Source organism: Netta rufina, assembly GCF_964035555.1.
Source record: "Netta rufina genome assembly, chromosome: 15".
NCBI classification, from domain to species: Eukaryota; Metazoa; Chordata; class Aves; order Anseriformes; family Anatidae; genus Netta; species Netta rufina.
In genome coordinates, this window is record NC_140138.1 from 14,852,277 (window position 1) to 14,877,967 (window position 25,691).

The 25,691-nt window shown below is 55.6% G+C and overlaps 1 protein-coding gene and 1 long non-coding RNA gene across 2 annotated transcripts in view; one reads left to right on the top strand and one right to left on the bottom strand.

Annotated features, from left to right (window-relative positions):
* LOC311215254 overlaps positions 1–13,408 on the top strand; it is a 29,538-nt gene extending 16,130 nt beyond the window's left edge. Inside the window, exons 2-3 of the long non-coding RNA XR_014618891.1 lie at positions 3,268–3,695; positions 12,939–13,408. This is a non-coding gene — a long non-coding RNA (uncharacterized lncRNA). The remainder of the gene's footprint in view (positions 1–3,267; positions 3,696–12,938) is intronic.
* A 1,235-nt stretch (positions 13,409–14,643) lies between these two features.
* Positions 14,644–23,346, bottom strand: KCNJ12 (potassium inwardly rectifying channel subfamily J member 12; the record flags this gene model as incomplete). The annotated part of the gene is made up of 2 exons (XM_084295848.1): positions 14,644–14,751; positions 22,027–23,346. The coding sequence occupies one exon, from the start codon at positions 23,344–23,346 to the stop codon at positions 22,057–22,059; it is 1,290 nt and encodes a 429-aa protein (XP_084151974.1). The 3' UTR covers positions 14,644–14,751; positions 22,027–22,056.
* Positions 23,347–25,691: the final 2,345 nt, after the last annotated feature.

Below are 25,691 nucleotides of genomic sequence, written 5' to 3' on the forward strand. Positions count from 1 at the left end.
CACCCACCGCCCTACTCAGCCTCTTCCACCAATTAGCAGTTATCCATTAACTAGCCATGAACCATCAATTAGCCCATCTCTAGAGGCTCTCCTTCCCCGGGAGACACAACTCCACTTTAGCACCAACACGAAAGGAGCGCTCAAGCCATACAGCTGTGTCTGTGTCTGCCCGGAAAGAGGCTTTGTTCCTGCCGAATTTATGGTGCTTTCAGCTGGTCCGTGGAGAGTGCGAGGCCAGCTGCAGCCTTCTTGCTGCTGGGACTCCTGCGCTCTGGGCCATGCTGAATCTGACCTCTGGGCTTCACTTTTCTTGCTTTTTTTTTATTGTTTTTGGAGGAATTTTTAAGGACACCAAGGTGGCTCTGGAACAGCTTGCAGTACCCTGTGACCCGGTCAGGCATGGTGGGTCCAGGATGGTAAGAAATAAGCTGTAGCTGTTGCAACGGTGACTGCTCGATAACATAAATGTCTTCAAAGTAAAGGGAATGTAGCAGGAACGAGCAGAAGAAAGGATGTGTTCAGTCCTTGAAGGGAAATCCGGAGAAAGAGAGATCCTTTTAAAGTGTGAAAAGGTGTCGGTAGGAACAGAGCACTGATACCGCTTTGATCAGAGCACTGAGCTGGAAGTGGGAGGACTTGCAGGTTACCCCAGATAGGAGGAATGGCAATGCAGTGGAGGTTCCTTTGATGTGCTCTGGTCCTAAAAAAAATTATTAAAAAAAAGTATAATAAAGGACACTCTCCTGCTCACCTGAACCCAGTAGGAAGCAGAAGCAGCCACACTCACACCTCTGCCCTGCTTTGTCAGTGCCCAGCACAGGTGTTTTGGGGCTGTGCCTGGGATTCCCTTACTGCTCTTCTCCAGTTTTCATGGCTTCTCCTGTTTATTTGCCCTGACACATGTACCCTGCTTTGCACTGAAGGCATCACCTAGTGAATTCTTTCTCTCTATTCCAGGGCACATCCTAGGTTTTGGTTCTATCAATGCCTGTTCTCCAGGTGCTAAAGGTGAGCTGCAGGGACAGGAGCAAGGCACAGGAGGAAGAGAGGAGGTGAGGGGATCAGCCAGGACAGGTCTGCAGGGCTGGGAGCTCTTAGGCTATATGATGGCCTTGCAAGGGGAATGATGGAAGGCTGAAAGCTGGGGCTACCCAAACCTAGCCTGAGGTGGATGACAGAGGGAAGGGGAAGGTTGTGATATTCCCTGGTACCTGCATTTTGCTCTTGTTCCCTCCAGCTCTCAGCTCCTGGTACAAACAGGGCAGCGCCCAGATGAGGTGACTGGGGCTGTTCCTGCTGCCATCAGCCAGGCACATCTGCAGTCCCCAGACACCTCAGGAAAACGTCTCCCTCACTTTTCACACAGCAGGAGAGCGTGGCCAGCCATCCCCTAGCTCCCTAAGCACAGTGCTAAGCAGGTGCCTGAGCAATTATTACATACCCAGACCTCAGGAGCAGGCTGTGGGGCTGCGCCAAGCTCAGCAATGCAGCTGGGCCATGCCCTCCCTCCTGCTCAGGTAACACGAGGGAGAAGAACGGTGACTACAAATTAATTACCGTTAACCATGCCACCTTCCTGCAGAGCACAGCAATTTCTGCAGAGGGCATAAGGCTCGGTTTTAGCGAGAGCCCAGCCTGCTAAGATGCCTCCTGGCATCCCTGCGCTGCCCAGAGCCCATATGTTCCCTGCGGGAGTCGCGGAGCCATCAGGCAGCGCCGGATGGACGCACGCTTGGGCTCACGGGTCAGAGGCTGCGCAGAGCCCATCGCTCCCAGTCACTCCTCTAATTGACACGGTGAAAGAAGCCACATCTTCCTGCCCGATTCTGACCGGCTTTGTAATTGAATTCAGCCCAACATCTCCGCTCCAGCCCCCCCCGGGGAGGGGCTGGCAATTAATGATGGATTTTTTCTCGCCTTGGGAATTTCTCCTCGCTCCCATTCTTTTTGTTTAATGGGATCTGTTGAGAAATCCGGTAGTAGTAAATCTCCCACCCCCGTCCCCTACCTTTCCCAAAGGTGCCTTGTGAAGAAAAGTGCTTGGGCATTAAAAGAGAGACGAGCGAATGTCGGGGACTGAAAACCTGTGCAGTTTTCCCGTCTCTTGTTCCTTCATCCTTCCTCTCGCTCCTCTCAGGACTTTTGTTTCTCCTTGCCAAAACTGCTTGCGTGCACTTCAGTCAGGATCTAATGAGACCATTTTAGAAACTGCAAAGCTGAATTGGATCCTTCGTTTTTTTCCCTCAGAGTGCAAAGCCTGTTTAACCTTTCTCCCCTGGCATCCATCTCTCCCAGCAACCTATTTGCAATTCCTGTGGCTGCGAAAAAATCCCAGTGCTGACTGAGTTTAAAATGGGGGTGGCTGGGGACGGAGGCAGGAGCATGGGATCACTGGTGGGGTAGATTTTGGACTGGCTTCAGGGGACAGTTACTCCATGGGTCTGACTTAGCCTGCTCCCTCCAAGCCCTGGCAAGAAGGAGAGGTTTTTCATTGCTCCTTGAAAGGAAAATGTAATTTGCATGTCAAAGAGTGGGAAAAGGCAGGGGACAGCAGCTCTCCAACCTCTTTCTTTCTCCTTTTCTCCTCTCCCCCCCTCCCTGCTTCCCCCAACCTTTCCTTTTGGCATTGCTCTGCCATTAACAGTTACCGCTTCATGAAAGCAGCCAGTCATCTCCTCACGGGAGAGATCCTGGGGTGTCTTCAGCTGCTGGATCCCGGTGATCATCCTCCTTCAACTTCGCCCCTCCTGCTGCGTGCGGGGAGCTTCCCACGCAGACCAAAGTTCGGTCCCCAGCCCACCGCTTCTCCTCCACGCGCGGTGACGTTCGAGCCCGCACGCAGGAGGCGGTGAGGGGAGGCTGCCTGGGAGAGAACGTGTCGGAGGCACTCGCTGCCTGCTGAACGTGCAGAGACAACGGGGTCGGGATCGGTGGTTACCCAGCTGCTGTTGGCAGGGGGACTCCAGTCCCTGCTGGAGAAAGGCCACCAGCCCCGCTCCCTGTCCTTGCCAGCTGGGGACGGGTGGGAGGAAGGCGTGGAGGCAGCAATCCCTCCTTGCTCCTCTCGTGGGGTTCATTTCATCCCATCTCATATATGGGCACAGGAAAATTGCCCAGGTTTTGTAGGTTTTGTTTGCTATAGGTGGTACCTTCCTGAATGACTGGAAGGCAGAGATTTTTTTTTGTCTCCTTCCCTTTACTCTGCAATTCTTTCCTAGTTTCCAGGAGGATTTCATTTTATTTTATTTTATTTTCCTTCACTTGCAGCTGCCTGGTGTGTGCTACTCTTCTCTGTGGGGGTTCACACACGCTGCCCACACCTCCTGGAGCAGGAGAGCCAGGAAGATGCTCACACCTGGCTGGGAAGAGCACACAGACCTCGGGATGCTGCTTCCAGCCACCTGCACCCAGTGAGGCTGTACCTGCACATGATGCTGAGGCTGGTTACACCAAGAACTCATCAGACAACGTAGCTCTGCAATGTCCCAAATATACCACCACCTGCCATGACTGGCAAGAGCAATATCCTACTCTGCACATGCTGAGACCCCCTTTTAGCCACACTGACAGTCCTGGGGGCTGGAACAGTCGTAGCAAAGTGTGCTTGTGTCCTGCCTCCACCAGCTGTGAGGAGGAGGGAATCCTTGCCGTTAGGTTGAGCTGAGACATCGGCGGGATCGTTGGCTCAGGGAGATGTAAGCATTTGTTTTCTGTCTCGCTTTCCCAGGCCTGGCAGAGAGCAGGGAAGAATCATCCGCGGGTCTTGGTGAGGATCAGTGGGAGCGGGGCTGTTGCCCTGTGCGTGCACAGGGTTGTTCTCACGCCCCGTTTCCTTTGTGGACAGAAAGGAGAGATATCAGGAACCTGCACCTGCTTCCAGCCGAGGAGAGGAAATGCTTCTGGAGGGGGGAGAACATGGTGGTGGTGTCTCGGGGGTCCGGGAAAGCCCAGGGCTCTACTGGGCTCAACATGGCAGAGCCTGGCACTGTGATTTTCTGGTCGGGGTGGCTGGAAAATCATGGCCATCAGCAGGAGAGGACTCAGAGGTAGTCATCTTCCTGGTGGTTTGTACAGCTGAGCTGCTGGTGGAAGCCCTGGGCAGTGTGAGCCATGGGACAGCGCAGGCTGATCCCCCTCACACTTCTAGTTCCACTCCAAGCAGTGTTTGCATCCTGGGGAGCCCCAGCTCTGCCCTGGCTGTAGAGCCTTAGAAATCCAAAGGAGGTGTCCAGAGCAAAGCTGCCTGGTTTAGGGACAGAGAGGGCAAATATCTCAGGGCTGAGGGGCGCTCCTGGTAGTGTGGCACATTAATGGGGAAATCGAATTAAATGGCTTGACCAGGATGTAAAGGGAGTTGGTGGAGACTCTCAGTCTGCCTAATGGGCACCATCCCCTGGGTTTTCTGCCCTATGGTGAAGCAGGATGTGCTGCTTTCAGGCAGTGCATTAACTCCACGCTAAGTGCCTTCTTAGAAGCAGGTGGGGATGGAGAAGCCAGGAGCTGGAAGGAAGCACACAGCGAGCAAACGTTGATGCGGCTCTCCCGGGGCTGTGCTGGATCTCAGCTCCCCTCTGACCGTGAGCGTGGCCAAAAACCTGGGCTCCTCCAGCCTCAGGAACAACGAGGTGCTGGCTCGGCTCCACAGCAGCCCTTCCCTAAAACCGACGTGTCCTTGGAGGCACCTTCCTGCATGAAGAGTTGGGCAACAGCACAACCAGCTTCACCCCGGCACAGGGCACCCAGAGCTCCGCTTACCTTTGCGTAATGAGGTTAAATCACCGCCTCATTAGAGCCCTCAAATTAAGTCACCACCTCGCGGGATCGATACAGTTTTTCCATGATGCACTCGTGACACTGAGCCCGGAGATGGATTGGTGCTGGGAGGCTGAAGGGCTGCGGGGCAGCTCCAGCCAGACCCGGTGCTGGGCAGGGTTTGTTCTCGGGGGAAAAAATCTGCAAATTTCCATGGAGAACAGCAGCCAAGGGGAGAGGCGGGAGGTGCAGTGGGGTGACACTTTTTTTGGGGGGGGGATTTCTGCATGCCCATGTCTTGTGGCAGCAAAATGTGCTGGGGTCTGCATGGGAACCCCTCTGACAAGGTGAGGGGGAGGCAGGGTGAAGGCAGCAGCTCCCGTGGGGTGATCAGAGAGGTGTGTGGGTGCCCAGGGGTCCTGATGCCTTGCTCTCTGGAGAGACATGAGCTGGTGGCCACCAGGCTGCTGTGTCTCAGCCGGGGACTGCATCCAAGCAAGGAGTCCCCTGGGGGTGATTTTGGGGTGAGATGCGAGGCTGTGGGGCAGTTTGGGATCCCAGGTGCCAAATCCCTGTGCTCTGATCTGCAGCCAGACCAGAAAAAAAATCCGTGGCCAGCGTGGCTCCTGGCAGACCCAAAGCCCAGCCCCGGGATGCTTGCACCTTCGCCAGCTCCCCTCGCAGGGACCACCCAGCAGTGCAGAGCAGGGGCTGCGACACCGAGCTGGGGAGGAATGATGCTCAACACCCTGGCTCTGTCGAACATCTGTGCAAAATCCGAGCCTTCTGCGGAGCCAGCATGTCCCAGCCGCTCACCGGGAGCAGGGGGTTCAGAGGAGCAATCGCAGCCCTAAAACCATCCCTCACCAACCCCATAAAGCACCTCCTGCCCCCAGGGTGCCCCCATCCCTGCCAAACCAGAACACCTGGGTGGTGCCTGCTTTTCTTTTCATTCCTTTAAAAAAAAAAAAATGTATTTTTTTTAATAATTTTTGCTGCTTTTCTTAAAACAGCACGACTTAAGGTATTTGATTTGGCATCACAAATGGGATTCCTCCCCTTAATCCCTCTCCGGGTGTACCCAGGGGTGACCCAGCGGCTGTCACAGCCTCTGATGTGGGCAGGGGAGGAGGAGTGGGTACCAGAGCAGCAGGTCGCTGCCTACCCCGAGGGACGAGGGGGGTGTGTGGGTGCCTCTGAATAAACAACGGAGGCAGCAGGAGGAGGGCAACGCTGATCAAAATGCCCAGAGCAGCTGCGGCAACGTGGCTGAGGTGACGCTGCTATCGGCTGCCACTTGTTTTGAGGCTTATCAACTCTGGCTGGCTTCAAAAAAAAAGCTCATTCTTCCTGTCCCAAGGGCCCTCTTAGGAGCTGAAGTACTTGTGCAGCCCAGCAGGCTCTGATCTGCCTCCAGCAGCCAGGCAGGAGAAAGCCCAGGGCGCAGCACGAGACCCGCTGCGAGGAGCGGGGGCTGCGGCTTTTTTGGGTTGAAAAGTCCTGCTTTAAGGGCGAGAGGCAGGAAGAAACTTTCTGTGTTTGTGGCTCACGCAATGAGTGGTTCAAGATCTCAGGGAGATCGTCCCGGGCCTGGGGAGCAGGCAGGGGGCCCGGGCTTGTGGTGGCACTGCCAGCCCCGGCCAGGCTGTCCCCGAGGAGGCAGAGCTGAGCGCTTTGTTCAGCCCAGCCTCGCTACCAAGCAAGAGAAAAACACCCTGCCGAGTGCCGCCAGAAATAGCCTGGGCCTCGAGCAGCCAAAAAGCTTCCAAGGGGGAGTTTTAAAGTGCTGGGAATTTGGCCTCTCGGGCTGTGCATCGGGCTCCTGTGCATTGTAATGCCCGGGCAGGGAAAGGCAGAGCCTGAGCGCAGCCCCCGGGATCCAACATCTTAGGCTTGTCACCCCAAGATCTGCTCAGCTCCCGCTTTCTCCCCAGCCTCTTCCACCTCCCAGGACTCAGCAGGGTGCTGATGATGGCCAACACCTCCCCACGGGATGTGCTTCTGGGGCTGTGATGCCCAAAGCCCCTCAAAATCCCATTGCTGGTTCAGGATGCCCCCAAGACGAGGCCACCTTGCAGTGACAGCCCTGCTGTCTGGGAGGCCAAAATTTGGGTTTCCTTAAGGGGAAAGCAATCAGATGCAACGAGCCTGATCCCATTGCCCATGGGAGAGGGCAGATAGGAACAGGCCTTGGCTCTCCGGGAAGGGCAGCACCGCACTGCCCTTAGGTTGGGCTTAGGTCACTCTGTGGAGAAACCATCTCCACGTGGCACGTAGCAGAGGCTGCAGGGAAGACAAATGTTGCTCCATCGCTCTGGTCACCCGTGGGGACCTCCCGACCAGCTTTTCCATGTGTCAGCACCTTCTCAGCACCCCAGAGCAAGGGCATCGTGCAGCAGATGCTCCACAAGGACGAGACACCGCATCACACAGCCACAGCACCTCCTGGGGCAGCTCAAGGCTTCTCCAGCCCTTTGGGGATGTCACCCGGAGCTCTGTGGGCTTTGAGCATCCCCAGGCTGGCTGCAGCCTTTGGGAACCTCCCGTGTCCCCAGTCTGTCCCCACAGACCCCAAATTACCCCTCTGGTGCACCAGGACAGAGCGAGCCCAGCGGTGTGGGTGCGTGGAGGAGGTCACTCGAGACACGCCGGCTTTGCGAAACAGATCCCGTGATGAATGCAGGATCGTCTATTTTAAGTTTTACAGGGGGCATTTTCCCTTGCCAGGAGCTGGAGAATAGAGGACCCGGGTACCATCTGCCCAGGGGACTGGTGAATCATCCTATTTTCCAGTTAACCGCACTTGTTTGCTTTGGGAGATCTCCAAGTTAAGGGGGAAGAAAAAGAAAACCCAACCCATGGATCTTTTCCCACACAATAAGAAAAATGACTTTTTTTTTTTTTTTTCTACAAAAGCCAGTGTCAACTCTGCTTTTACTTAGCAGTGGGCTGGATAAAAATAGGCAGTGAAGTCATGACGCCTTCAGAAGAAGCAGCAGGTATGGCCTGGGGAGGGGGTGAGGGATCTCAGGCCTGGGGGAGCGGGGTGTAAAAGCCAAAATGGGATGGGGACAGGCTGGGCTTTTGTCCCGTGGCCGTGCTGGGAAAGGGGAGCCGCTTCCCCTGGTGCCTTGTGCTCTCCCTGGCATGTCGTGGTGGGAAGAGGAGGCTCCTCGATGGGTGCACCAAAGTCCAAACCGCCGTGCACGAGGCCAGGATGGGGCCCAGCAGGCTCCAGGGGACCTTCCCTTTGTAAGGCCGAGGCATGCGGAGCTTGAGGCACTCTCCAAAGCAAGGGGAGCAGCAGGGATGGGATGCCAAGGGGCTGTGCTCCTGCTTTCTCCACGGCTCTGTTTTTGCAGCCTCCTCTCTCAGCTCACTGCTTTTTTCTCCTGTTTTATCACCACGCCAGGCCATGAGCACGCTGGGCTGTTTGGAAGGAGTGTGTGTGGGGGGGGACTTTGATGTCTCCAGCTCCGGGCAGGGGTCTTGGAAGGCGCTTGGCCACCTGGAGCACCAGGAGGTGCAGCTGAAGCCCACGTCTCAGCTCTGCTGGCAGGAGGCTCCTGTGGCAAAGCCTTCGCAGGGCTTTTCGTACAGGGTCTAGGAAGGGGCTGAGCTTGGCCGGCTCTGTGCCTGCGGCGGTGGCAGGAGAGGATCCTTTTGAGCAGAGCCTTTTCGGAATAACTTGAGGAACCAGGGATGCGAGGAAAACTTTGCAAACCCCCAAGGGCACGTGGAAACCCAGCACGTACCAGGGAAGAGGTGACTTGTGGTAGGTGTCCTGGCTGGCTGCTGAAGAAGACCCCAAATTGCCAGTCCTCCCCATTGCATGGGGACTCGTGGTGTCCCCTCAGCACCAAGCGCTGCCTGAGGTCACAACTGAAATGAGTTGGGCAGGCCTTTTTGTGACCTTCCATGGGCCTTTCTCTATATGCTTGGAAGTGACGTGGCTGCAAAGAGGTGCCAGTTCCCTGTAGCTGCATTTTTAAGGATGCTGCCCCACCGGGGTGATGTCCCCAGCAGCGTTGGGGGCCGGAGGTTCGGACCTCTCCCTCCCGGCATTCAAGGTGAGGGCATTTTTCCCCTTCCAGTTAAATGAGCTCCCAAAGAAAAAAACAATCCATGTGGAAACTTCAGCCTTGCCCGCAAGGAAGGAACTTTCCATCAACGAGATAATTCACACAGGGGGGGAAAAAAACAACACATCCTTTTCTGCTCAGCCGAGGGCTGCAGGGCAGCAAACGCCTCCGGCCGCTCCTGGAGGCTGAGGCGCGGTTTGGAGGCTGGCGAGGCGCGGGGAAGATCTGCATTTCTGCTCGATCACTCACTGGGAACCAGCATTATCGCTGGAACAATGGGCTGAGCCTGTGCCCGCCTTGCCAGAGCGCTCCCGGATTTATTTTTGTCCGGGCTTGGAGCGGGATGCGGAGATCAGGTGACGGCGCCCGAGGAGCGCTTGGCACCGCGGAGCGGGGAGAGCAGCACGGGGCTCTGCAGCTCGGCCTGGGGAGTCAACACCAGTGGATTTAGGGCCCTGAAAGTAGGTTTTGGTGAAATTAAATCGTGGGCGTTAAGGGAGGTGAACAAGGTGACGTGCAAAGGTGGTGGCGGGGGAAGGCCAGCTTCCCAGTGACCTGTGCAGTCTCCATCACCGAGCTTGCCTCCTCCTTTCCCTGTGGTTTCCACCCTAGGTTGGGTTTGGGCAGCAACTGAGAGCCCCATCCCATCCCAGTAGAGCCACTGGCCTGGCAGATGAGATAACTTCTGTGTTAGCTAGTTTATCAAGGATCAGCAGGCTTGGACACAATAAATGTGTAGGGTCCCTGGGGCACATCAGGGAAAGTCGAGCTTCTTGGGGCAGGAGCTGGGTCCATGCTCGTGCCCTGCCTGAGGGGTGCTCAGATGAGGTGCTTGGACTGGCCTTGGTCCTGAGCAGGGATTTTTGGAGCCTCCTGCTCCCTCAACCCCTAAAAGGAGTGGGTGAAGCTGGCAACAGCCAGGAGCCAACCTCAGGCTCGATGTGCATCACCGGAGGCTTTTATTTCCCAGGGGGCTGCGGAGAGAGCAGAGCCTGGAGTTAATCAAAGCCTGGGGAGCGCACAGCAGTGGCCACGGCTGAAGGAAGCTCACAGGGAAGCAGAGCTGCACCGGCGTCTGGGGAGCTGGGCCGTGCATGGGGCTGTTTTTTTTTTTCAGTGAGTGGGGACGTGGGAACATGAGGAACCAGACCTGAATTTTCCAAACATGGGATCAGGAGAGGGACCAGGATGCTCTGCCGCAGCGGGGGGTGCAGGCAGTGCTAGAGGCACGTGCAGCATCACTTGACACACACACGAGTGACCATGAACCCTGCCGTGTCACCTGCTGCACGGCTCCAGCCTGACCCCAAAAGGAGCCAAGTGCCCCGTAGCAGCATCTGGGGCTCTCCTTGATCCCGGGGGATTCAAGCTGCAGGCTGTGAGCCTCTGAAGAATGCCCTTTTAAATAAATCCCAGCACGTGATGCACGTGTGGAAGGAGCCTCCTCCGCCCCAGCAGGCCATTCCAGGCTTGGCTGAGCTGCTTTCCTCCTGAGGGGTGCTTGCCAGCATCTCGGAAATGGCTTTGGGGTGCCCAGGCACGGCACCAGCAGTCAAAGACCTGCTCGGAGCAGGTCTTTGGATGTGGATGTGGAGCAAATCCTGGCCTTGCCTGCTGCTCTGCATGGTTTCTGTGGCTCGCTGTCATGTATACAGCAGATGATTTGTGTTGACGCAGGGGCTTTGGGGGCTTCTTTATGGCTTGTGGCATATGGAAATCTATAGACCCCTCCGGCAGTGCTTGCATCGATCCTAACACAGCGCCAAGGGACTGACCCTGCCGGTGCCTTTCAGCTGCGTTTCCCTGGATGCTGGTTTTGGATATCTCTGATGTGGAGATGAAAGGGGCTGTGTTCATGCAGAGGGCTGGAAACACGCAGCAGAAGGGGGACAGGCACAGAGAACTGCCCTCCTCGGCACTGCCAGCACGACCATTGCCCCTCTGTATGGAGAAAGCACATAAAGGCACACACAAAATAACGTTGGTGGGTATCACCCGTCAGTGTCCCCATGTAGGAACTGACCCTGCTGCTCCTCAGGGTGAAATTCTGCAGACATTTAGTGCTGAGCTGACCCACAGGAGCTGGCTGCATGCATGTAAAGTGAGATCAGTTCTGGGAGCGAGATGTGTGCCCTGCTCAGACCTTTTGGGGAAGTGTCAGGGACCTCGTAGGTTAACACTGTGAGGCGGATGAGACTGACAGGTCAGGGCTTCTCTCACTGTGCTGGTGTGCCACTAATTGCAGCTCTCCTTAATTAGGGGGCGGTGGTGTGGCTGCCGGCTGCAAGCCCTGGGTGAGCCCCGGGCAGCGGGGAGGGATGGGGCCAGCCCTGGGGACCCCACAAAGGAGCCGAGTGTCCAAGAGGGTCCTTGGGGGGAGGCAAGAAGACCAGAGCCCCCCTGGGGCTGCTGGTGGACACAGGGAGCTGGCAGCACCGCGCCTCTCCTAGGGAAGAGAAAGGCCAGGAACCAAAAATGAGAGCTCAGAAGCCTTTGGAAACACAATTTCCTGTTGGCTGGTTGACTGCTGATCAAACAGCTCTTTCTCCTTCCTTATTTCCACGTGAGGACAACTTGATTTTGGTTCAGGTGTGTGTTCTGCTGCGCAATAACCTCTCCAAGCAAGCTCATCCCAAGCAGAGCCAGGAGGAGCAGCCAGATGCCAGCACAGATACAGAACCCCAGTGCCTTGGGCTGGTTTCACTACGAAGCCCTCCTGCTCTCACCTCATGGGTTTTACCATCGCAGACCCACAAGCAACAATGAATTTTCACCCCAGACATGTCTTCAACCCAGGCACGGGTCCTGCTCCTTCAGGATGGGGCAAACAACACGACGGGGGCCTTTCTGTCACCATCAGTGTCCTGCTTTGAAATCCATGCGCCGTGGGGGTGTTGTTTGTCAGGAAGGATGCCATTAAGGGAAAATTGGTGATGCTTTTGTAAAGAGGAGCAGCCAGAGATGAGAATAGGGCCCACAGCTCATCTTCCCCAAGAGACTGCTGGAGGAGAGGGGTTTGGAGAGGGGAACCCGGGGCAGGTGCCCCCACGGGACAGCACAGGCAGCAAGGGGCAGCACGAGGGGCAGAGGATGGGTTTGGAGGGTGGCCCGAAGCCTCTCCCTGAGGCTGGGGAGGATCAGGCACAGATCCTCTCCCCTGCCCGGCGCCTGGCCCGCAGCCGGGGACGCCTTGCAGATGGAAAGCTCGCGGCTCTGCCCGGCTGCTCTCGGCGGGCTAAGAATACCCCTGGGAGAAGGTCAGGTGGGCAGCGGCGAGGGCGGCTCTGATTACAGGCTGTCACACATCACCCCCGGCTGCCAGAGCCTCCCGAGACCTTTGGGGATGTCTTGGAGGGGAGCTGGTGCTGCGACCCCCCCCCCTCCAGCAGCCGCTTTGCTGGGCAGGCAGCTGGGCAGCAGCCGTTCCCCCATGGTGTGGGAGCAATGCCATGCGCCCCACAGCCATCCCTGCTGTCCCCCGTGCACCATATCCCTCTTGTCACCACGCCGTGCTGTCCCACAGCAGCAAATGTCCCAGCAGAGAGGTTTTTTTTTTATTATTATTATTGCTGAAAAGCTGCTTAGCAGCTTACGGAAACAATGAAAGTAGTATTATCTTCGATGGCGAGGCAGATGGTTTGGATGATTGGTTTGACTCTTAAGCTGGATTTGAGCTACGGATATTCTGATTTTTAACAATTTTTGGCTGGTCAGACCCTGGCAGCGTAATCCCCACTCCCTGTAAGGCCAGTCCTCTCCGCGTCAGGGGCTGCGGGACGGAGACGTGTCCTGGGGGGGCGATGAGGGGACCTGCATGGCAGGGGGCACCCAGACACCCCCCTACCCATCCTCACAGCCCTGGCACGGCCAGCGATGCCACCGCCAGCCCCCTGCATGCCGGCTGTCACCGCAGCCCCTCGGCCTGGCCACCCCGACCTGTCCGTGGGGACGAAGCCCCTCTCTTCCCACCCAGCGTGGGAGGGAGCACGCTGCAAATCCACGGCTGGCAGGAGCCCAGTGCTGAGCTTCTCCCCCCCCCTCCCCACCCCCCAACCCACATTGTCTTTCCGAAGCGATTTATTTAGTCTTTCTCCTAATTATCAGGAGCTGCGGACTTCCCCCCACCATCTGAGCGCTGCCACCAGCCCGCAGAGCTCCTCCTGCCTCCTGCCGACACCGAGCGCCTGTTCTTGCCGTCGCCCCCGCACGGCATCATCGCCCTGCTGCCGTATGGAGCCCTCGAGCTGGTGGGACACGGCCGGGGGCTGCTCCTGGTGGCCCCCCATACCCAAAAAGCCCAACTGGAGGCAGCCGGGTTCGCCTTGCTCCAGGGCTCGCCAGCAGCCTCCAAAACTTCTTTATGGTGCTTCAGTACGCGTGTGCTTGGCCAACAAGCACCTGCTGAGGGGTAGAGAAGGTGTTTGGGGGTCAAATCCAGCCCCAGCCCCAGCAGGGTTGGGGAATTCTCCTCCAGAGGCAGCTCCAGCCAAATAAATGCCACCCCTGGGATTTTGGGGTCAGCCACGATGCTGAGGGTCGTGCACTGGCTGCCCGGCACGGAGCAGGGGCTGTAGTTATTCATGGCCCAGCCCAAGCCCCCCCTTTTTTTTTTTCTCAGAGAAAAGCCATCACCCAGCACGTCCTTCACATTGGAATCATTTTTTTGTTTAGCAAATCTCCAGAGCATGAAAATAAAATTCCCAAATAAAAACAAGGGGTCGTCTCTGTGTTTACGCTGAAGTTGTAAACTGGGCAAAAGAGGAAGACTTCTACAGAGGTCAAAGGTCACCCAGAACATCCCTTTAAGAGAAATAAACATCAGTTTTCTGGTACAATCGCGCGCTTCGGTGCTGGTCGGCAGGTGCGGGAGGAGGAGAGCGGTGGGGATGAAGGCTGCGGGGGGCTCTGCACAGCTTGGTGCAGCCCTGGGACGGGGCAAAACCCCTCCCTTTTGGCTCCCAGGTGAGGAAACACAGGGAAAAAAATAATAAAATAAAAAAGTTTTAAGGAATGGGGGTGATTTCTGTGCTGGGGAGGGGATCGGTGCCGGCAGAGGGATGCTGAGCTCCGTCTCAGGGAGCGGGGCCGTGGCTGCGAGCTCAGCGCCCGATCCCCAGCGCCTTTCCCCTGCCGGCTCCCGGGGGCCTGGCGAAGCAGTGCCAGAGCTGCCAGGCTTATCTTTAGCTCTGTTCCCTCCCTCGCCCCCGCGCCCACCTCCTCGCCGCTCACCGCGTCCCGGCCCCCACCAAAACACGCCGTTATATAAGCGCTCGCAGCAACCATCTGGGGCTGAGTCAGCCACGAACCCAAACGGACAGCAAGCCCACCAGGCAGGGGTGCCACCCCCCGGAGAACGGGCTGCCAAGGCCAACCCCACGGGGTCACCCCCGTCTCGGCACCCTAATGATGTCCCCGAGTGCCCGGTGTCCCCATCCCTGACCCCGCGCGGGTGCTGCAAGCAGGGACCCTGCTTTGGAAGGGGACAGCAAGAAATGCCCCAGCCTGGGGGACAGATGGGTTGCTTGGGGTCATCAGGCAGCAAAGAGGGAAGGGTTAATTACACGCTGACGGGGTATTGCCAAAATGAACGTGCCAGCTGGAGGGGAAGCATTGAATGTCTGGGGAAAGGGCTCTGCTCTGCCAGCCCGGACATATCTCCTCTTCCCTCCCCATCCACAGCCCTGATATCCGATCAGAAACCCTCCTGAGCATCTTCCCTTAAAGCAGCACCACCGTGCCCGATTTGAGTCCAAAATCTGCTGGTTTAGGGGTTTTCCCCGGAGCCCGGGACTGGGAGGGGTCTCTCCTTCGCCTGTGTTAAAGCGCCGTGTTCTCCAGGAGCAGCGTCGTGGCGAGCGTTTGCGACCTGAACTTGGCAGCGTTGTGCTGATTCACGACGGCTTGTCACAGAAACTGCCTAAAACCGACAGAAAAAGGGACGCTGACTCATGTGTTTGCCTTCCCCAGGCGGAGAGAAATGTGAAAGGTGAACAAAGTACTTCACGGGCGATAATTACATCCAGTACTGAAAAATCCGATCCATATTAATAAGCCAGTGGGTTATTACGAACAGAGGCCTTTTACGATAAAAAAAAAAAATAATAATAAAAGTAGTTAAGATTTTAACCTTGACAGCGACCTTTTAGCAACAACTATCAGGAAAACCCTTAATTTTGTCCCGCTGACACTCATAAACGTGTGTTAAGGAGAAACTCCAGGCGCCGTGCTCCCGGCCACCCCACTGCAGGGGACGGCTCCCCCTCGGCACCCCGTTATGGGGCAGGGATAAACCAACATGGGACGGCGTGAGATTGGAGATGAGGAGCTGGAGAGCAAAACCCTCAGTGGGAGAGCTCTCGGCTTGGGAGAAAGGAGCCGGCGAGGGTCCACCTTAATGCAGGATGAAAAAGCAAATTGCTGGCAGGAGAGCAGGGATGCTGCTCCGTTGCCATGGCTACCCCCAGCGACAAGCGAGCATCCCTGGGTATCGCCCCGCGGTACCCGAGCTGCTCCCGGGTGCCTGGGCTGGTGCAAGGGAGCAAAGGAGGAGAGGTTTGGAGGGTCTGAGCTTTGCAATGCGGTCAGGAGGGAGGATGCGTGCACCCAGGATGCACGGAGGAGCTGCGCTGCCACGGGGTGAGGGTGAGGTTCCTGCCTCCACCTTTCCGAAATGAGGGATTTGGTTCAGAAAGCTTCTGCCTGGCACTGATCTGAGCCAAAGGACCCGGACACCCATGGTAATGCCCATGCTGGATGGCAGAGCCCATCCGACTGATCCCTGCCTAGAAGAAGGAGCTGCAGCCGCGGGGGTGATTCTGCTCGACCCAGCCCTGCCACAGCTCACAGCACACAGCACACAGCACACACCACAGAGCACACAGCCCCTCACCAGCACCATCCTGGTGGGAATCCTGAGCTAGCAGAGGCTCACAGCCCCTCCTGCCTGCTCCCTGCCTGGCCCAGGGCTCAGCACACCCAGGTTTCAGTGGAGGAATATTTGAGCCGAGCCCATCCAAGGGCATAAAAATACCAGGAATCTGCAGGGCACGGGGAGCTGCCCTGGTCCTCTGAAACCAAAAGGAAAGAGGCAGGAGGGCGGTCAGCTTGGGCTGCTACGTTGGTAAGAGAAGAGAGGGCTTTAGCAATTAAAGACATCTTGATTATTGAAAGCAGAGCTTGTCATCTAAGAAAGAGCCCCAATGCCTCTGGCAGCTGCGCAGCCTCCCTTCTGCAGCCCATCAGTGATCCCTGGGGTATTCGCTAGCATCCCTGCCAAAAAACACCCTGCCTGTGCCTGCCCTGAAGATGAGGGTGGTCAGAGTGGGAGTTGAAGCAAGGACCAAGCATCCCAGTAGCCAGTTTCCTGCGGTGCCAGCGTCAGCTCGGCTCCCCAGGGATTTCTGCTACAAGCAGCCACCGAGGGAGGAATTATCGAGGCAGTGCGAACCGTCCCCAGGGAGCTGCTGGCTCCCGAATCATTAAATGCTTCCACAAACGAAGCGATGGCTTTTGTAGTGCGTGAGGAGTCGCTGCAACAGGGGGGGAGCAAACCCTGGGAGCAGAGGCACAGGAGCTTGGCGAGGCTGGGGCTCGTCCCCAGGACCAGCCTGCAGGACCCCCCACCTGCCCTCCCCGGGGCATTTTTACCCCCAAAATCCAGCTTGTGTTTTCGAGGAGAGCAGGGAGGTTTCTGTCTCACCTCCTGTGTGCCTGTAACAGCCCATTACCTTTCCCAACTAACCCTGCTCTGCTCCTCAGCAAGAGCAAAGCTTCCAGAAAAGCATCTGGTGCAGATTTAAAGGCATTAAGAGACAGAGATCGGTAGCTTGTTCTAATAGCTAATCATTATTAAAAGATCGCTCCTTATTTCTAAGATAGATCTGTCTGGCTTGGGCTTCCAGGAAGAGGTTGTTATTATGCCTTTCCCTGGTAGATTAAGTTACCTCTTTGTACCAGTGTTTTCTTGCCCATGACAAATGCTGTAATCAAGTCACCTCTCAGTCTCCCCCCTTATAAATTAAACAGGCTGCGCTCTTAAATCATGCTTAGCCCAGGCCCTACCTTTGGTGATTAGAGCGAGTGGCTGGCAGAGATAATTTTTTATTTTATTTTATTTTTTTTATGAGCAGAAATCTCCCAGTGGGGGAAGGGAAGGAGCCGGCCGGACCCAGCCCAGCATTGGCAGCTGGAAGCTGTCGGTCACCGGTTGCCCAGCCTCATTTGGTGACCAGCTGGAGAAATTATGATGAATTCACTCCTCCGAGACGACCTCGGCACACAAACACCATTCCCTGCAGAAGCAAAGCGAGGAGGGGGAGCCAGGATGGCTAATCCAGGGGGCTCCCCATCCACCAGGCAATTAACCTCCCCGCACACTGTGTCCCGCACTCTCCCTCTGCCTTCCTTCGCCCGTGACATACTGCTAAAGACATTTAAGCTGGCACTTGGACACGGCACGGCATCCCTGGAGGAGGCAGTGCCCTTAGGAAACAGATCCTCGTGCAGCTCAAGGGCGGCCAAGGTTGCTCGGGGAAGATTTGTTGGGCCAGCTTCGGATGACTGGGCTCTTTCTGCCCGGCCGCCAGCCATGGTTTTCCCATCTCCGGGCTCCCTGCATGGCTGAGCTGCTCAAATCCGCTCCCTGCAGCTGATTTGGGGCTGCACAAACCCGCTGGTGCATCTCGCTGATGCGTCCTCAGCATCCTTTCTGTCCCATCAGGCTGGTGCCCTGCACACCCCACAGCCCCATCACATTCCCAGGCACCAGCTCCCCTTGGAAAGGGCTGACATTAAACTTGGGGTTTCTACTCCTACCTAGAAGCATCAGATGGGCATTTACTTAAAAACTCCTAAAACCCACCTGTTTTTGTCCTAGCCAGCTCCTGGGCAGCGCTGTCCCACCAACCCTAAAGCTTGCTCAAAGTTTGCTGCAGGTATTAAATATATGTGTGACAACTGACAGCCGATAAATCCCACATCAAGGATACTACAGCCAGACAAGTCCCTGCGATCTTTAAAATATACAGCATGACGCGAGATATTTTAAATAGATCAAAATACATTTATTACATATTTATATTATTTTCTCTAGTCTATTTATATCTTTTGGAGACTTATATATAATATATATAATATATTTAAAATAACATAAAATTGGCCAGTTTTGTCATTTGAAATACATTTTACAAATATATATATACATTGTCACATATATCTCAAATATATGTGCAATGAGACAGAGAAACACCGGAGGTGGAGAAGGTACAGAGACTTCCATTGCATCCATCAGCTTCGCTCCCGCTGCACGTCACCGCAGCCCCAGCGAACGGGCTCTGCCTTTTTATAGCACTGGGAAACCAGTGCTCCCAGTTGCCAACCTGCCCGTGCGAACTGGTGGCCTGCCTCGGTCCCCAAACCGCGTTGGGGCTGAGCCTGGGGAAGCCCCCAGCAGCGTTTTTGGGGTGGGGGGAGGAAAAGATGGGGCTTTTTCCGAGGTCCCACCCGGGAGAGGACGGCGGGGCAGATGTGCACGGCTGGCGGGCGTCCGGACCCGGCCCTGCGCCAACCCCCTGTGGCAGCATCCCTGAATTGGGGCTGGGGGCAGAGCAGGATCCGGCCGCCCGCTGCGTTTCGGCGTGCAAGAAATGGCAAAGGGTGGGGTGGGGGGGTGGAGGGGGGGCTCTTTTGGTTGTCAGCACGAGAGGGAAGGAAAGAGCAGGAGGGTTTAAAAATAAACATATTTGTTCTGCCTTATTAAAGATAGAAAAGGTGGCTCTGAATTCATTTCCTACAAAAGGTTTGAAGGTCAAGCAGGCACCGCGTCGCGAAAGGTTAAGCGCTAAAGTGATTGTCCCAGCCCTAAAGACTAAGTGCACTAAATTCGGTGATGAGAAGCTAAGGCTCGTCCCGACGGCTCCCGGGGACCCCAGGGAGTGGGGACACCTCGTGCCACGGCACGGGGCCGCAGGGGGAGGCTCAGGGCGAGCATTTTCCGGAGGCAGCGGGTGCTCTTCGGAGGCGAGGGGCGAGCTGTGCGGGGTGCTGGCCAAGAGGATTAGCGGGGTCGCTCCCCTGATCCTGCAAGGATCGAGCGTAACGCCAGCGGGGGCTCCGTGGAAGGAGCAGCCTGGGCTGGGGGTGGTTTTGGGGGATGAGCCCCCCAAGGTTGGCTCTGAGCTCCCACCCCGCAGGTCCTGCTCTGCCCTCGCTCCATTCAGACACCAAACCCCGCACCCTGAGAGCATCCCCGTGAGTTTTCAGCCCCCTCCCAGGAACACCCACCGCTTTGGGGCTTCTTTTTGCTTTTTTTTTTCCCCCATTCTCTTTGACGATGCGTGTGATAAAGCCACCAAGGAGCCGCCAGAAGGAAGCCTCCCGGGCAGCCTTCACCACGCAGCAAAACGCCCAAGAGCTCCGAGCACTCGCGGGTAGGCAAAAATAATATTTATACACCATGTGCCAGCACGCCCATGGCCGGGACGAGGACTATACAGTGCAGATACGACGACTCGCCAGAGCTAGAGCCTCACTAGCGGGGTTTGGGGAGGGGGCACGTGAACGGGAGCTGGGGAGGGTCCCAAATTGGCCTCTCCGGGCTCTTCCCAGCCCCCCCATGGCCCCCTATGCGATAGTTTAAAAATACATCTGTATATATTATTCTATTCTCCCAGGTAACACTGTACAATCATATAAGTTTCTTTAAAAGCAATAATTTACTTAAAGACATCTCTATTTCTCTTTCATTTTTGTACAAATATTTACTGTGAGATATATATATATATATTTATAAAGAAATTAACCCTCTGAGAATCCTACAGCAGCAAGATGTGCACCTTTTTACACAGTTATTATTTATTCAAAAGAACCTAAAACCACTTAAAAGCATTTTTCTTAAAAAAATAAATAAGTAGTGCGCACACAAAATCTCTCTGCCCCCCCTGTCGCCCTGCCCACCCACCCCCCTCAGATGCTGTGGGGCAAAAAGCGGGTGGCAAAAACCATCCCCCACCAGGGGCAAAGGGACCAGCAATGGGATGGTGCCCATGGTTGCAGTCTTGGAAACACAAATGTCGTGGCCAGCACCTGATGGCACATCCCGACCCGTCCCCAGATTTGGGGTCAGCCCATTTGGGGCACTCGGTGCCAAAACGGCGGGCTATTTCCCAGTGGTGTCCAAGGAGGGGATGGTTTTTCACCGCGTTTTTTTGGTTAGGGGAAGCCAAAAATAACCCAGCCCCTGGGTGGGCAGCGTGGGGCTGCGGGGGTGAAGCTGTGGGATGAAGGGTGGGAGAAGAGGGGGGGAGGGAATGTTGTGGGGACCAAGCCCCCGACCCCATCCGGATGGCGAGAGGCTGTGCGGCAGGGGTGGGCAGGGGGCAGCGGCTCCTCTTTGCCAAAAAGAGCTGGAGATGGGGGCAGAGGGACAAACCCTGCCTGCGCTGCTGATATTTGGGCACAAGCTGCCGAGTTACAACCCTTGGAGGAAAGAGCCACGAGCCCATGGAGCCGAATTGCTGCTGAGGACCCTGCTCCCCAACCCTCCTGCACCCACCCGAGTTGGGTACAGCCTTTCCTGCAGCACGGGGAGCACCGATAAGAAAACAGTGCCAGGACGTAGGGAGCAGTGAGCTGCATCTGCCCAACTTCCCTCTGTGCAAAGGGAGCAGAGAGATTTCCCATGCACGGCGTGGTTCGCCTCGTGGCATAGCAAAAGGCAAACCAGCGAGCAGCCAAGAGCAGCCCAAAATGCAGCAGGCGGTGGGACGGGGGTGCTGCCGTGGGGGCAGAGCGATGGGGTCGGGGCGGGACGGGCATGGGATGAGTTTGCATCTCTAAGGCACGATCCACCTCGAGGCTGGGGCGCGGGGACAGGGTGATGCGCAGGACGCGGTGGGTTTCCTGACTGGCAGCTCTAGGTTTTGGGAAAGCATCTGCCTCCGAACCAGGACTCTCCAGTGAATGGGGAATTCATAAATCCCAGCCCAGCAGAGGCGGCACAGGCGCTGCTGTGCCTGGACAGGGCAGAGTTCTCATCCCGCTTCTGGGCTCGAAGAAATGCAGCCCAGCAAGACGAATTTCACCTGGATTTCCACATTTCAAATGAGTTTTCTAAGGAGAATATACCAATTTATTTATTTTATTATTTTTGGTGAAGTGGGGAAATACCTGAATTTGAGAGCTTTCGAGTCTGCCCTTTGTGCTTTTCATTATTTCATCCTAGTTATGGTGAAAGTTATGAATTCCCCGCCAGAGACACAGCACTTCAGCAGCTGATGCCCCAGACCCAATTTCCACCCTGAAGATCAATATTTCCAGAAATTGGCTAATTATTGTGTTTACAAAGATTCTTTCTATAGCAGTCTGGCTTTTCCCTATTAGCTACTTTGCCAGTAATTATGCTACTCGCTTTCGCTGCCACGGACCTGCAGCCACTTACGTCTATTTTCTGTCTAGGAAGCCGTGCCAGTGGAAAAAAAGCACACCCGAAAATCGGATGCCATCTTGGCTTCAAGCTCCTGCATCTGCCCAGCAAGTCACCCCTCAAAAGACCTCGGTGACTTATTCGTTCCCTTGCTCACTTTTAAAAAATACCGAATCACTCCTTTCAGATTTATTATTATTATTATTATTATTGTTATTGTCATTATTATTTTGGTAAACAGTCTCCCAAATGTTACGTTGAAAAAATTAAAAACCCTCTCACCTCCCTCCCCTCCCTTTTCCCCAAATTAAAAAGAAGTACGTTAACGTTGCATGTTATTTCAAGTGTTGATCTTGTGCAACTGAATCATACTGCCTGCCGGAAGGAGCAATTTTTTTGTTGTTGCTGCTCAGTTTTAAAAAAAAAAAAAAAAAAAAAGGAAAAGGAAAAGAAAGAAAGACAGATTTGTTTCCTGATATTTCCTCTTTTTGGATCTCGGCTCCAAGAAAACGCTCGCGCTTTCCCCGCGGGGAGAGCCCAGCCCTGCAGCTGGTGCGGGGCACGCACACGCCCGGGGCCCCTCCGCGTCCCCAGGGTGCGGGGAGCGCCCGTGCCTGCCCCGTCCCCTCCTGCAGACCGCTCAGTGGTTATTGCGATGAAACTGAAAACTAGGAACAATACTAATTTCTCAAGCATTCCTATGGCACTTGCATTGTTCTGCATAATTTGAGCGGGTTGTAGGGGAAGAGATTAGAGGAGGAAAAAAAATACCCTCGGAAAAGTCAGTGAGAGGACCAAGAGTCATATTTCCGACTCCCTCCGGTACGACCTCTGATCCAGCGCTATCGTCGCTTGAAGCCGGTCGAACTCGTGCCTGTTGTCCGGGCTCAAGTCATCCAAACCCCTGCTGTCATCGTCCTCCTCATCCTCGTCGCGGCTCATGAAAGCCAGCTCGTTCTCGTAGCAGAAGGAGTTGGTGCTCGGCAGGAGGAATTTGTTCTCCACCAAGTCCTTGGCGCTGCAGCGGGGGGTGGACGGGACCTCGTAGGTTTTGTGGAAGTGGGAATAGTCTACTTTGTACTGGTTTTTCTCCTCGAACAAGACGGGCTCGAAGCGGTGGCCCCACAGGATCTCGCTGGCCAGGTAGGAGCTCCGAGCTTGCGTCGTCATCGCGGTGGCTTCCACCATGCCTTCCAGGATGACCACGATCTCAAAGTCGTCCGTCTCTAAGTCCTGGCGGCTGATCCCGAACAGGGGGCTGTCTTCGTTGATCTCATGGAGAATGGTGATGGGGGACACCAAGAAGATACGGTCCAAGCCTTTATCAAACCCCACGTCGATGTCTATTTGGTCGAGGGGTATGTACTCCCCTTCTTCCGTGATCCTGGGCTTAATTAACTGAGCTCGTACGTGGGCTTCTACTATGTGGCTTTTCCGGAGGTTCCCAACTCTCCACATCAGGCAGAGTTTCCCATCTCTCATTGCCACTACCGCGTTATGGCTGAAAAGTAATGTCTGGGCCCGTTTTTTGGGCCTGGCCATCTTTGCCATTATTGCACCAATCATGAAAGAGTCAATTATACACCCCACGATGGACTGAACCACCACCATGAAGACAGCGAGCGGGCACTCCTCCGTCACGCAGCGGAAGCCGTAACCAATAGTCGTTTGGGTCTCAATGGAGAACAGAAAAGCAGCCACAAAGCCATTGACCTGCAGAACGCAAGGCTTGAAGGTATCGTCTCCTCCTGGGTTTTCTAGATCTCCATGAATGAGTGCAATTAGCCAGAAAATCAGCCCAAACAATAACCAGGACACCAGAAACGCCAGGGAGAAGAGCAAGAGCATATACCTCCAACGGATGTCGACGCACGTGGTGAACATGTCTGCGATGTACCTCTGCGGCTTGTCATCCATGTTGGTGAACTCCACGTTGCACTGGCCGTTCTTCTTTACAAACCTGTTCCTGCATTTCCTCCTGGTGTGGATTTTCCCATTGCCAAAGCCGTTGATTCCTGGCATGGTGGTCAACCTCAGCCCGTCTTCCTCGGAGGACACGATGCTGTAGGGGTTGACTCTGCCTGCAGTCATCCCTGAGCCAAGCCCACAGTGAAGGTGAAGGGTCTCGTGACTCCTGGCGTCCCCCTGGCCCACCCCTGCCCACCCCCCAAATTCTGTTGCGGTGGAAGAGAAGTCCCAAGCTTCCACGTCTTGGCGGCCACGTCACCACGCGGATCCCGTGAGAGGCTCTGCAATGAGAAAACAAAGACAGGGCCGTTACCTCCCTGGGCAAAGGGACTGGAGGGCACCCCCTGAGTGCTGGCTGCAGGACCTCCCTGATCCCATTTCTTTTGCCCCTGTGGCAAGGCTGTTCCCAAAAAACACACAGGGGGAAGGAAGAGGCCTTAAACTTTGTTCTTTCATGCTGCAAACCTTGCTGGGGAGATGTGGCATTTCTGGGAACCCCAAAGAAACCAGCGGATGAAAAACCTTGGATTGCACCAGAGTCTCTTAAGACGTCTCTGCTTCTCATTCCTCATGAGCTCTCCTGTCAGAGTGGGGTCAGGTTGCTGGAGGGGAGAGCAGAGAGGCCAAGCTGCTCTCCTTCCTCATGTGGAGATATTAATAAAGGTACGCCTGAAAGCAGCTCCGGCAGTTCACATTGCCCGTGCCAGATGGATGGCTGCCCAGCAGCGGTCACCCGACCTCCCGAGCACCAGCTCTTTTGGGGTCGAGGGAAACCACAGGGAGATGTGGATTTAACCTCCCTTCCCTTGCCCGGGGGTGGGAGAGGACACGGCCAACGTGCAGCTGGTTGGAGACGGCCCCGGGAAGGCACTCGCTCTGGGCAGATGTCCTGAGGAGCAGCGTTCCCAACAGGTCCACTGGGACACGGAGCCATCTACGGTCACGGGTGGGTTACGGTGGCCAAGTCTCATGGAGGGACAAGTGCTGCTGGGGAAGGGGGGGTTGTTTTGATCCTATCTGTTTGGCCCAGCTCATCCCATGGTGAGGGGCACCCAAACACATCCCGCTGCCCCTTCCCCAGCACACCAGGCTGCAGGAGGGATTGCAGAGAAGCCAAATCCCAAGCACCCCAAACAGATTGCGCTCCCCAACCCCTCTGCCACAGCTCGCCCTACTATTTAACAACATGGGATGTGTCTGGGGATGAAACCCCTGTCCCCCCCAGCCCAGAGGTGCCCGGCTCATGGCTGTACACCCTGCTCTGTACCCGCAGTGCCGATCGATGTGCTCGATCCCTGCAATCAGCACGAGCCCTGGGGACACGCAGGGACAAGCACACCCTTTCCATTGCACGCAGCTCGGGCTGGGCGGCCGGCCCAGCATCATCGCCAGCACCGGGGAGCATTGCCAGGCACTGCCTGCCTCAGGCTGCATCATCCCGGCTCGCAGCGATCTGCTAGATTTCCTTTTACATAAATTCTCCCCAAATCCAGCCTGGGTCTTGGGGATCCCCACAGAAGCCTTGTATTTGAAGCAGAAGCACTAAGAAACTGCCCAAAGCTCCCAGGTGCTGAAAGAAGACCCACGTGTGCCACCGTCTGATGCACCAAATCCCATATTTCCACCTGCTGCTATCCAGACTCGAGCATTTTTATCCCCAAAGCTGATTTTTCAAGCACCGCAGTCACTCTTTGGGGTGTCAGCACACCGAGAAATTGCTTCTGGGGGCACTCAGCATGACTGCTGCTGGAGATGCTCTCCTTCCTTACAGCCACGAGAAGAGAAAAATAGGCACTGACAGTTACTAGTGAGGTTACTTCTAGCAATTACCACTGACACTTAGTATTTACCACCTTGTGCTCACTGTAAGACTAAAGGACTCAGCAGGTTGCTCATGGAGCTGATGTTTTGGGCTGGCTGCAGGCTCAGCCAGCCAAACCCAGCCTGGTCACCCAGTCCACGTCCTCCTCCCCACCATGCTGCCTACATCCGTTTAGGCTTTCTCTCCTCCCTTTTAATGAAAGATGAGCATTTGGAGACACAATAGGCCGTCTGTCCCTCCATCACGCCCTCCGGCCCGCCCCACAGCCCCAGAGGAGCACCCAGAGGAACGCACCGCATGCTTTTGCCACAGGATGAATTCACTGTGGCTGTTTTTTAATTAATTCTAGATGCATTTGGGAAGTGGACGAAACGCAATGAGCTCCCAGTGACCTGTGGGGGGATTAGCTGAGGCTGGATTAGTGGTGCTGGGAGGGAGAATTGCCCAGGTGGCTGCAGGGGCAGCGGCGCTGCCCTCGCCCCGGTGACGTTCAGGGGACCCTGGGGCTCCCCGTCTCTGCCACCGCCCCCTCTGCCTCCTGCCTTTCCCCTTTCTTGCTTCGTCTTGCTGTTCCTTCCCTTCAGCTTTCCTTCATGTCCTCACTTTTCCTTTTCCTTTTATTCCTTTCTTTCTCTTTCTTTTCTTT